The 13,261-nt window shown below is 45.4% G+C and overlaps 1 protein-coding gene across 1 annotated transcript in view; it reads right to left on the reverse strand.

Annotated features, from left to right (window-relative positions):
- Nucleotides 1-10,683: 10,683 nt before the first annotated feature.
- The window catches only part of ptchd4 (patched domain containing 4), a gene marked incomplete at both ends in the record, with an annotated part of 26,871 nt that continues 24,293 nt past the window's right edge, over nt 10,684-13,261 (reverse strand). The window contains 2 exons of the mRNA XM_083688587.1: nt 10,684-11,598; nt 11,991-12,760. Of these exons, the coding sequence (XP_083544713.1) occupies nt 10,684-11,598; nt 11,991-12,760 (1,685 nt within the window). The remainder of the gene's footprint in view (nt 11,599-11,990; nt 12,761-13,261) is intronic.

A 13,261-nucleotide genomic window follows, 5' to 3' on the forward strand; every position in this document is an offset into this window, starting at 1 on the left:
CTGCCTGGGATCTGACGGCCTCATTCACACTACGATGCATTAGGAAAAAAAAAAGTGTGTGTGTGTGTGTGCGCGTGCGCACGTGTGTGTATGTGCGTTAGTGTGTGTGTGTGTGTGTGTGTGCGCGTGCATACGTGTGTGTATGTGCGTTAGTGTGTGTGTATGTGCGTCAATGTCTGTGTGAGGGTGTGTGTGTGCGTACGTGTGTGTGTGTGTGTATGAATATGTGTGAAGAAGAACAGCTAAAATATGTGAACTCTCAGAGGATTCATACAATGTGTGTCATCGTGATCTCCATGATAATTAGAGGCCCATTTTTTCAGCACCACAAATATCTAATGAATTGCATACAGATTCCACTGGCTTTACAAAACCAGGACATGAAGGTTCGTGCAGTAGAAAGGTAGGCCACTGCTTACAGTAAATATTGAATCCATTGTATAAATTACTCTAGCAAATGTGTTTGAATAGCCCTGACAGTATTAAATAGCATATAAGCTATTGTGCCATTAAATGTAAATCCATCTAGGCCCTCATTGAAGCTTGATGAGGAGAGGAGAAACCCCATTGAATCAGTGCTGAGCTGAGAGAGTGATATGCATTTGAATTGATTGAAGTTATAAATATTCTCCCCTCAGGCAGTACACATAAACTAGTCAGGGCTTTAGAAGATGTCTTAGCACAGGGGTATCACACACACACACACACACACACACAAATACACTAGTCAGGGCTTTAGAAGATGTATGTCTTAGCACAGGGGTATCACACACACACACACACACACACACACACAGAGAGACTAGTTAGGGCTTTAGAAGACTTCCTAACAAGAGAGGTATCACACACACACACACACACAAGTCAGGGCTTTAGAAGACGTCATAGCACAGAGGTATCACAGGCTCTCTGGTGGAGAGAGGTAAGATCAACCTGCAACCTCTAATGCCCCTTTCATCTCCTCCCGCAAGGCAAAGTGCTTAACACACACACACGCACACACACACACTCCTCCCAATTCCAGACTTTACCCAGGACATAGGGGAGCAGGGCTGTGTCAGCCTCAGCCTGTGTGATCACACATCTCATCACACCAACAGGCAGACGGAGGATCGGTCAAACAAACACACAAACAAACAAACAAGGAGACAGCTAACATCAATCCCACACTAGGGGGTTCCTTTGAGCTGTATTGTGGTTGTTTTTGTTGTTGCTGTGATGGTGTGTGTGTGTGTGTGTGTGTGTGTGTGTGTGTGTGAGAGAGAGAGTAAAGGTTTATGTGCAGAGTGAATCCTTGCAGTACAGTATATTCTGTGCAAGATTCCACCCTGGTGAGGAATGCTAGGGTTGTTCATCTAATCCCTTCCTCAGTCGTTCCTGCTACGCCTAATATGAGCACACTCATATTATAGAATGTTTATCTAACACATTCTCTAGAACTCTAGAATGACTATCTAACACATTCTCTAGAACTCTAGAATGACTAACACATTCTCTAGAACGACTATCTAACACATTCTCTAGAACTCTAGACTGACTATCTAATACATTCTCTTGAACTCTAGAATCAGAATAACTATCTAACACATTCTCTAGGGGGCCTGTAATGTATAACATTGACGTCAAGGAAAACGGGTGAGTCAGACTCTGGGAGTCAGAGAAATAAGGTTCAGTCACTTTAAAGAGATCCTGGCTGCATCTAATTGAGAGTGTGACCAATGGGGGTGAGCTAAATGTGTTTTTTAAGTACAGTATATGCGTTACAACAGCATTATATTGGTCTGAGGGAACCTGCATAAAATATGGGAGGAAGATTGCAGGCTCAAACTGCCTGGCTCTTATATAAAGTAAGTCAGACTAAAGTGTCACTGTTTTACTGCAAAAAGCAGTTCCACAAGGTCCGTGAGGGAATAAATAACTGAAGCCAGTTTCATAGACAAAGGTTTTAATGAAAATTTGTATTTTTTGTCGTCATATAAAAAAATTTCACATATGCATACTATCTATAGCTTCAACATAGCAGGCAGTAGAAAATAGTTTACATTGAAAATATTCATAGCATTCAAAAGCATACTTCTAGTAAATTTCCTTTTTTACGTAATCGATCCACTACGGTTCTATTTTTGGCTGGTCTGTTTATTATCAAGCTGTCTCCTCGCTACGCTTTTAAATGTACGACGCTCCTGGAGTCCGATGTCTTAAAAGTCAGCGAGACATATGCATATCTAAACGTCTGTCTCTACAGTGTGTCAGCTGAGATGGACTGAACCGTGCGCTCTCCGAGAGCTCTTTTCTGCCGCTTATTACATAGATTTCTTACATTTATGGAAGACTGTTTATTCATTTGGTGCTGTGTCCATTCGGATTTTGCTTTGCTGAAGCAGATAGCATATCGTATAATAATAAGAGTAATGTTGTATGTTCACGGGCGTAAAAACCATCAACCCCACTACTCTTAACGTGGTTACTTAATCACCACCGACGCTTACAGGACGTGGTCTTGTAGAACAGGCGAAGGAACGAACGAACAAACAAACAAACAACCGCTCATGCATACCGACTCACTGCACCACCAGAGACAAATGTATTATGTTTACTCATAATGATTTGTTTATATAGAAGGCTACCGGCTCTCAACCTCAGTCATCAATCATCCATCGACACATCAACCCCAGCACAGTGAAACAACATCAGGGGCGCAGCAACGTTGTCTGGCCACAACAGGGCCCCACTTAGATCAGTTGCATACTCCTACAGCATACGGTCCATTCATTTTCAACCCAGAGACCCAGAGCTCTCTGCTGTCTCGACACCCATTTGAAGTATGGGACTGAGGGGAGAGAGAGGGAGAGAGGGAGGGAGAGAGAGAGAGAGAGAGGGGGGGAGAGAGAGAGAGAGAGAGGGGGGGAGAGAGAGAGGGTAGGAAAAAACCTCCACTGCAGAGAAGTTATATAACTTGGCTGAAGCATTCTGCCTTCACCAGCATGGGAGCCGCTCATTGAATTAAGCACCTGCAGACAAGCTGATGGAAGAGAGGGGGGGGGTGGGTTGTGGGAGAGAGGGGGGGGGGGGGGGTGTGGAAGAGAGGGTGGGGGGGGGGGTTGTGGAAGAGAGGGGGGTGGGGGGGGGGGGGTTGTGGGAGAGAGGGGGGGGTTGTGGGAGAGAGAGAGAGAGAGAGGGAGAGACGGAACATTTATAAACTATGGGAGAATCAAGTCAGGATTAAGGCAAGGCAAAGCAAACCACTCTCTCCGCCAAATTCTCCTCTCTGTAAAATCTAGGGGGATTATCAAAAAGCTGAGGAAGAATGAAATGGGGCTTTAAGTCAAACAAGTCTCCAACATGTTAAAAACAAACAAACAAAACACAAACCACTAATTCCGCCTCTCTCTCCTCTCTGTAAAAAACATTGGCGATGATAAAAAGCTTTGGGAACCGTAGCCAAAGTTGCCTCTGAAAGCCTTCTGTATAGCTGACAGCCTGCAGAGGCGACTTTGGCTGTGGACTTTGGCTCAGTGTCTTAAAATCAGACTCTCCAACATGAGGGTGGATGCTGCAGCAGCCAGCCAGAGAGACAGACAGACAGATCAACAGCCAGCCAGACAGGCAGACAGTCAACTGAACAGAGAGGCAGCCAGAGACAGCCAGCCAGCCAAACAGCCAGCCAGCCAGCCTAATAGATAGCCAGTCAGTCAGCCAAACAGCCAGCCAACGAGCCTAATAGATAGCCAGTCAGCCAGTCAGCCAGCCACCCAGCCAGATAGATAGCCAGTCAGCCAAACAGACAGCCAGACAGCCGGCCAGCCAGATAGATAGCCAGTCAGTCAAACAGACAGCCAGACAGCCGGCCAGCCAGAGAGATAGCCAGTCAGTCAAACAGACAGACAGAGAGATAGCCAGTCAGTCAAACAGACAGACAGACAGCTGGCCGGCCAGCCAGATAGATAGCCAGTCAGCCACCCAGCCAGAGAGATAGCCAGTCAGCCAGACAGACAGACAGACAACCAGAGTGATAGCCAGTCAGCCAAACAGCCAGACAGCCACAGCTTCCAGCCACATCCTCATCCTCTGAGCTCAGCATCACAGTCCTCTCTTCTCCCCACCCCGCCACTCTGCTCAAATCTCCTGGGATTGAAATGAGGGTTTACCTCCATTTATCTAAATCTGTTAAACTTCTCCTGCAGCTCCTGCATAGGCTAGGGGGGCCTACCCAGAGCCACCCCCCCCCCCCCCCCCCCTCACACACACACACAGACGCACATACATGCATGTGTGCGCACACACACACACGTGCACACACACACACACACACACACACACACACACACACACACACACACACAATCCAACAAGAGCCAAGCAGGGCCTCAGAACTGGCAGTCCGGCACACATAAAATTAGAATTAGAATTTCTGACGGTTCCGCGTTCCAACCCCCGATGCCTTGGTCATCACAGTGTCACTATATAACGAACCTTCGTTCACACACCACTGACACCAGCCCTAACAGCCCGCAGTGTTAACACTCCAGGCGGCGCCTCCGAATGAAGGACACGCAAAGCACTGAAACGTAAGGCAATGCAATCCAACCCAAAACCAAAACCATACGACAACACAAGAATACCCCTTCACAACCTTAGAACACTACACAGAGCTTGTGTAGCGCTTATGCACAGCCTACGATGCTTACATACTGTAGCCACAGTCATTAAGGCTCAGACTTTGGCAATTTTTTCAAACACACCTGACTTCTTCCTGATACACAAACATACTGTAAGTGGCTCTTCCGCGTCTTACAGTAAACGCTGTGCACTTTGTTTTGAAGCTCTCGAAGATGGCTGACATACATGTACTGTGCACTATCACTGGCCAGCTTTCCTTGAAAGAGCCCCAGCCGAAATGTCGGTAGAGGCTAGTCTTAAGTGTACATATCAATAAATGATTACTTTAAAGCAAAGAAAAGCCTGTGTCTTGCGTGTGCACTCGACCTCCTTCCTTCACAGCGTAGCATTGTAGCTTAGCACAATCGGCGGTTCTCTCAAACCTAAGCACAGTTTTGATAGAAGACGAACAGCAGGTACCTCCTCTGTTACCGCCTCTGAACATGTTTCCTTCACAATGTCTCTCTCGAAACTTCAGAGGAAACAAAATATTCACGTCAATAGCTGACTTCTACTTTCGGTGTTGAAATTGTTGTAAGAAACAGAAGTACGTGACAAGGGTTCTGAAGAATGAGGAGAAGCTCTCGTATTCGCTTGGCTGCCAGTGTGGAATGGGACACAAATGATACGCCATACAGATTATCCAACAGTTACGCCATACAGATTATCCAACAGTTACTTCATACAGATCATCCAACCGCAGTTTGGAACTGCGTAATCTTATTGCGTGTCGCTGTGTCGTGCCATGGTGGGGAACCTGACTATGAACATGGACCACTGCTGGTGTTTATGATGGGACTCATAAACGCTTCTGAGAGACGGAGGTGACCTTGCTATCAGTGAACACAGGACATACAGTACATGGTGATGATGATGACATGTCAAACACCAATAATAGGCTACTGTACTTTTTCAAACTCAAATTTCTAACTGGACTTTTAAACTAAACATCGGTGGAGACGTACAAATTCCACTGACTTAATGAATGGATAGAGATCATTGTGAATCAGACAGTTATCACTCGCTGGACAAGTGATCCGTCACACAGTTAGAACACATATAGGCTTCTAAAATCAGAACACAACATTAATTAACATTGCTTCAGGAATGACCTGTATACAGTAAGACCAGCAAGCGGAATATTGATAGAACATAAACATTGTACATGACAAGAAGCCCGGGAGGCGGCAATTAAAGTTAAGTGTGTTCATGTTTCATGATACTGTCATATGATTAATAATAAGAATATTAAACAGTAGTAATGCATGACAAGCCTTGTAGCTGAGATTAAGAGAAGATTTTCTGAGTATAACAAATCTAATACTTTATTGTTATTGTTTGCTGAACCTATTCTGGTAAAAAAAAGTATCATTACCGAGCCAGATAAAATTGCAGTGTAGTAAAAAGAGGCTGTTATATTTCCCTGTATAATATAATGGCCAGGTAGTGAGAATATGAACAAATAAACAAACAAATAAGCTAAATCATGACCAGTCTCCCATAGAAAACATGTGAAATCTGTTGATGCACAACAAACATTTACACTGCGACAGACCTGGGTCAAATACGTATTTTAAAATATATTAGTATTTCAGGCACGCTTGATTCTGCTTGGAAGTTGCACTTGGGACTACCCCGTTGACTCCACGGCAACAGGCAAACAGAACGAAGCGCAGCTCGAGTATTTGAAGGTACAGTATTTGAGTCAGGTCTGGTTGGCGGTGCACAAGGGATTGATCTTTCTAGGACACTGTTGACATTCTCCTGGTTATTACTGGCCTACCGTGTTCAACTTTTTTTCCTTTATTGCTTTTTATAAGAAAATGTCAGCTTTATATAAAACAAAAAATCTTTATATTATAGACTTTTCATTTTTTCTTAGAAAATCTTTTAAAAAAAATCATATAGTACAATTATTTTACATTTCATAACATTATATATATATATATATATATATATATATATATATATATATATATATATATATATGTATATATATATACACACACACACACACACTCTGGCTTTTGTTTTGTTTGAACATAAATGACAAGTTTTGTTATTTTGTTGCACACGATGTTATAGAATATGCATTGAAACAACGAACAGAGGTTACTACTAACAGCGTAGCAAAGGAAAGGTACACAGAGAGAGAGAGAGAGAGAGAGAGACTGAATATACAGAAATCAAATACATGCATACGTACATTACAGTGCCATGCGTACACACTCATTTTTGGGAAGTAAATTCAGTTTGCATTTTTTCCCCCTGTAATATTAAATGCTCATGCCTTCTTGCTATACATACATGAGATGGCTTTTACAAACCGTGGTGGCAGTTGGTGTTGTAGCAAGCCTCAGCCGTTAGCCTATGTACCCTTCACTGTTGAATAACTACTGTATGTCTGATTAAAAGGTATGGGCTTCTCTCTCGCTAGCCAGTTAGGCCTCTACTCTTAGGATTAGTAATTATATAACCAAGGACAGGAGATGAGATGAGGGGTTGGTGAACCGTGTCCAACCTTGTCTGAGAGAGCCTCATTCTTGGCTAACTCTAATGAAGCAAAAATGTTCCCCTCCAAAAACAATTTTGTGAGGAGTTGGGTCTCGCATGAGGGAGGTGATCCCTTTCATCTTGCTTGGTCTATTTTTTCCCCAAAAATCTTAATATTCTCTCATTACAGAAAGTAGGGGAGGCTGGTGGAGGTAGAAATCGGAGGACAGGCTCATTGTAATGCATGGAATGGAATAAGGAATGGTGTGTCAAACATGTGTGTTCTCATCCCATCCCATGCATTACAATGAGCCCGTCCTCCGATTTCTACCTCCACCAGCCTCCACTGTAACAGGAAGAAGAGTCGGAGTAAGCAAGCCTGTGAGCAGTCCAAGGCATCATCTTAAAAAGCGAGCGAGCTCTTGTTTATGACCTCACTTCCTCTTTACAGGCTAATTAATACATCACAATGCTTCCATCATGTACGCATATCGCTAAACATCAGTCTCCTATATGATGAGGTTTGGTCCAAACATACACAGAACTCCTTCAGCCTAGCCTAGTGTTAGTCCTGTCTAGAGGCTCTTCCACCTGAAGACAGCAAAGCCCACAACAAAGTCATAACAATGGGTAGCACTTCCTATTACAACACAGACTAAGGTGGTAATAACATGGTAATAACATGGTAATAACGAATAAGGTGGCAATAATGAATATGGTGGTAATAACACGATAATAACAACCAAATAAGAATAACCGACCGGTAGCCACCATATCCCTTTACATGATATGACCCCGTACTTCAGCCCAAACCTGCCCAGATTTAAAATACTTTTCTGTGCTTGATTGAGTTTGCCTGGCACACAATTAAGCCAACTGAATAGTTTTAAAAACTGCAACGGTTGCAACTGCAACTGCCAATCTGGCACTTCAGGCCGGCTCAAGCAAACACTCAGTAAGTATTCGAAAGAACAATTTTTTTCTAATATTGACCCAGGTCTGCTTCTGTCACATACCACCGTGGAGCCAAACTGATCTGATCTGAGATATGTTAGAGGCCATACTTAATGATTAGCATCTCTCGTCTCCTGACCTTGGGATTGTGTTTGTGAGGTCTTACAGGCTGTACAGAGAACAGCTCTTATCAGGCATCGCCATATGACTGGGCCAGATAATACGGTTGGTTCTCCCTCAGGGGAGGAGAGAGAGAGAGAGAGAGAGAGAGAGAGGGAGAGAGAGAGAGAGAGAGAGAGAGGGAGAGAGAGAGAGAGAGAGGGAGGGAGGGAGAGAGAGGGAGAGAGAGAGAGAGGGAGAGAGAGAGAGAGAGAGAGGGAGAGAGAGAGAGAGAGGGAGGGAGAGGGAGGGAGAGAGAGAGAGGCACCATTTTGGCCTCTTGGGATCGTGGAGAGGACGTTGGAGGAGAATGTGTTACATTTCAAGCACGAGAGAAAGCTAACTCACTGGTGTACACATACTGTAGACTGCGGACAAAACCAGTGGTGATTTCAACCAGTATAATTATAAATAAAAGCATTGCTTCGAGTTTTGAACCAAACAGATCTCTTTACCGTCATGGTTTAATGTGACAGAAACACGTGTGACATATAACAGTGAAGTAAAACTGCAGCCAAACTGGTTCTTTCTGGTGATTTGGCCCAACTGTCAGTTACACAGTGGAAACGAAGAGGCACCAACTATCTCAGATCTGGCATGACCCTCAGGTAGCCTGCACAGCAGTAGAGGCTGGTGGAGGTAGAAATCGGAGGACGGGCTCATTGTAATGCATGGAATAGAATGAGGAATGGTTTGACAACGTCCCTCATTCCATTCCATGCATCACAATGAGCCCGTCCTCCGATCTCTACCTTCACCAGCCTCTGCTGCCGTTACTGCGTTTTGAAAGTATTCAAACAGAGCCTGAGATGCCAAGGTCTTCGTCTCAAACGTCAACAAGCCTCCACATGTTTGGTTTTAGTGGTGCAAAGCATTGTGGGACACCCTAGCCGTGCTCCACAGGTAGACCCATCCTCCCCCTTCTCCCTGGTAGTTAACCCATCTACTGTGATACCTAGTACTGTACATGCACAACGCTGTTCAGAGATGCCGCGCGGTGCAGTTACCACTGCCGTTCGTTGGCCAGGAGCAGATGTGGAAATTGACATGAAGCAGATATATTTGTCTTACACCAAGATTAACCTTGACAATTCTACCCACATGATGTAATGTGTGAGATAAATCTTCATTATGGACACCGTGTATGCCATCTGCCCAGTTCAGCTGTTCCCGCTTTCGGCATACCGGGAGGAAAACAATGTGCCACAGCAGAACCAGAACACGGGTTCTCTGAGGGTTCTCTCTCGCTCTGTGTTCTAAGGGAAGGTCGTTCCTTTGCCAGTCAATCACAATGCATGTTTACGAGATGTTCCGTTTCAGATCTGAGCAGATCGGTTAAGATGCTTGCACAGCAATGCTGTAGTACTGGAGGGATATTTGAGGAACATTTCAATGCTAGCCCCCCCCCCCCCCTCTCTCTCTCTCTCTGATCAAATGTGGTCTAATCATCTTCATCACTTTCAATATGCTTAGATGATCCAATATGATAACGGTAGAACATAATTTAGCATTTTGATAATCTTTAATGAGCACCCGTGAAGTGACAGATGGGGGGGTTATGGGATCTTAACATGAATTTGCTCAAAACATCAACATGTGTTCATAGATTTATAATTCCCTTACATACTGTATGAAGTAAATGTAGTGTTCTTGGATGTACAGTAAATGCAATTCTGTTTGATCGGGTGACATGTCTGGGGGCAGGGGAGGCTGGTGGAGGTAGAAATCGGAGGACAGGCTCATTGTAATGCATGGAGGAACACGTGTGTTTGATACCATTCCTCGTTCCATTCCATGCATTACAATGAGCCTGTCCTCCGATTTCTACCTCCACTAGCCTCCACTGGTCAGAGGATACTGTACATCAGAGGCATAGATATTCACACCGTTGTTTACCAATGAATCAAGGTCAGCACCACAAGCTCATAATTGATCAAACCTTACGAATAGATTTGTAATTCACTTACATCTGAAGTAAATACAGTACTGGGATTTTGAATGTGATGTTTGTTATTGTTGCATGGCTGTGGGGCTTCTGTATAACAATAATGAGCAGACAGGCAGCAGGCTGTGCAGATGAGATACACTGTCCAGGCTAAAGAAGGCCTACAGAGGGGCCCGCTCTCTACTCAGGCCAGCCCAGGGCTGCTGCTGCTAGCTGGGGTCAATAGTGCCCTTCCTGCCCTCTCTCCCTCCTTCACTCCTCCCCTCCCGCCATCCCTCCATCCTTACGAGGGATGGGTCAGCTCTGACACATCAGGGTCTGGAAGGTGCTACACCAACATGGCCACCCTCGCTAAAGGACACGCCTCCCTCGCCAACCAACCAATCACAGATCGCAGACGGACGCCCCGTCCACTGACGCTCGCCGATCGCTCACGCGCTGGCACCGCCGTACACCCCCTTCCCCCCGTTTTCTCAGACGTTAGTCACATGGTCCGGGTTCTCCCTGACTTCAATGCACTCTATCTCCCCCCTCTCCCTCGCCCTCTCCCTCTCCCTCTCCCTCTCCCTCTCCTGCTGCCTCTCTTTCCTCTTGGCCCTTTTCTTCTTCTTGTGCCTCTTCTTGGACGGGGGGAAGAAGGTGAGGAAGACGGGCAGGATGACGAAACAGTGCAGCACCACGCAGCCGGCGGTGAGCAGGGAGCACTTGAACAGCGTGTAGGTCAGGTTGGAAGGCACAAACACCAGCGGCATCATGCCGATGACGAAACAGGACGCGTTTTGCAAAATGGCCGCCCCGTGCTCCTCCAGCGAGATCTTGATGCACTGGGTCCTGGTGTGCTCGGTGGCCAGCACAAACGTGTACAGGTGCGGGACACAGTGATCCATGGCAAAGTTGAGAGTGTATATAAGGCACAAGATAGAGATGCTGTCCATGTCTACATTCCAGAGGGTCATGAGGCCCAGGACCCCGAGCTCCACGGACGTCACCGTCAGGATCAGCCAGAAGTTCCCCAGCGGGTTGACCACCAGGAAGAAGGTGAGGATGAGGATGGTGAGCACGCTGAAGGCCGAGGTGAGGAGGGGCGAGACGACGGAGGAACTGTAGCGGTCCATGAAGACGAAGGTCGGGTTGAAGCTGATGAACTTGATGCTGTTGATCAGGGACAGGGGGCGGAGCCTCTCCAGCAGCTCCACCACCTCCTCCCGCGTCTTCTCCGTGGTGCGCGCCACCAGGTACATCCGCGACGCGATGATGTTGTACTCCTCGTTCTCGTCCTTGGAGAAGATGATGTCCTCCGTAAAGTGCTGATACTCCGGGCTCTGCAGGAACGAGCCCTTGAGGATGGAGATGAAGTCGCTCTTGGTCGATGCGCTCACGTTCGCCACCTACGAGTCGAATTCACAAACAAACGTGTGATTCACAATAATAACAAAGACAACGAATGAGAGGAGATATTAAGAACTACAAAACATAAATAAAACATTAAAAAGTTAGAGCTGCAAAGTTCACCATCTGTGAATCGGATCCAAAACAAACATTTTGGTTCAGACAAACACGACAATGTGATTTACAACACTAACACAGAGATTTAACCGACTTAGGAGGAATTAAGAAAAAGTAAATATTGATGACTAAGAGACAGCTGCAAAGACTAATGGATGCATTTACAGTAAATAGGAAGTTCATTAAAAAAAAAAGAATAAATAATAATAACAATAACAAAATAAAATAAATAACAGCACTGTTTGTTAAAAAAAACAAACAGGCTTAATGCTACCTTCAGATAGTGAAAGTAGTTATCCATCCAGGAGATCTTGTTGAAGCCGTGACCCAGAGTTCTGAGGTGTTCCTGTACCGTCGAGTTCCAGTACTCGATGGGCTCGTAGATATAGAACCCAATAACCGGACTGTAGTTACTGAAGTACTTCTGCTGGGTCATCGCGAACGACACACTGGGGGAGTTACTGGCCAGCAGGTTGACAATGTTGGATCCGTCACTGATTTGTAAACATCCCATGAAGGAGAAGGAGGCGTAGATCAGGTAGAGGATGACCACGAAGGGCTTGACGTACGTGTTGGTGATCCACTCGGTGTAATGCTCCCTCAGGAAGTGCTGGATGAAGTGGTTCTGGTACGGGATGACGTCGTGATGCGTGATGTGATCGTGCCCGTCACTCATCATGGTCTTGAACCACGTGGGCTGCCGGTCCAGGTACTCCACGGACGGGATCTTGCAGCAGAACACGCTGTGGTACCGGTTCTGCTCCAGCTGGCCCGCGAACACCAGGCAGGAGCCGTAGAAGGAGAACACGTAGAAATAGTTCACTAGAATGGCAACGCACATGCTCTGGCAGAAGATCTTCACGGACTCGATGTTGGTGAAGGGGCTGGCGCCCATGCCGAAGGTGATGATGTAGAGCGAGCTGGTCATGGTGTAGCACACCATCACGTCCGCGAAGGCGTCCGCCACTCGTTCCTTGAAGGGGAGGGTCTCTCGAGTCCTTCTCCAGCCAGCCAGGAGCTCGAACACTCCTTTTGTTCCGTGTCCTGGAATGAGAGAGACAGAGGAATAGATAGTTATGAATAGATTAAAAAAAAAAATGCTTTCTTCACTGCCAATAGCCTCTGGTCCTAGCATAGATTACTTTTTCTGATGATGACTGATGGATAGATGATTCACTTACTCAGACAAATGTATTGGCTGTAAGTCGCTTTGGATAAAGGCGTTTGCTAAATGCCATAAATGTAAATGTAAACAGTTGAGTCAGTTAGTGTTAATATAATACTGGTCAGTCACACTTTACTTGAAGTTGTTTTAATGTCTATGTACTAATTACGTGATTACTAAACATAATGTTGTATCAATATGTTAGTACAGTAGGGGTCTGCAATTATTTCAGCTGGTGTAGTGTTACATGTTGATACAATGCTATCACTAGTAATTACAGTACAACTACATATTACACAACGTATTAGTTGTATAAGACACACAACATGTCTGTAACATCTGAAAATCTGTAGGGTTGCTCAACTGCTCTTCTACAAAGA

Source organism: Argentina silus (assembly GCF_951799395.1).
Source record: "Argentina silus genome assembly, chromosome: 17".
Classification (NCBI taxonomy): Eukaryota; Metazoa; Chordata; class Actinopteri; order Argentiniformes; family Argentinidae; genus Argentina; species Argentina silus.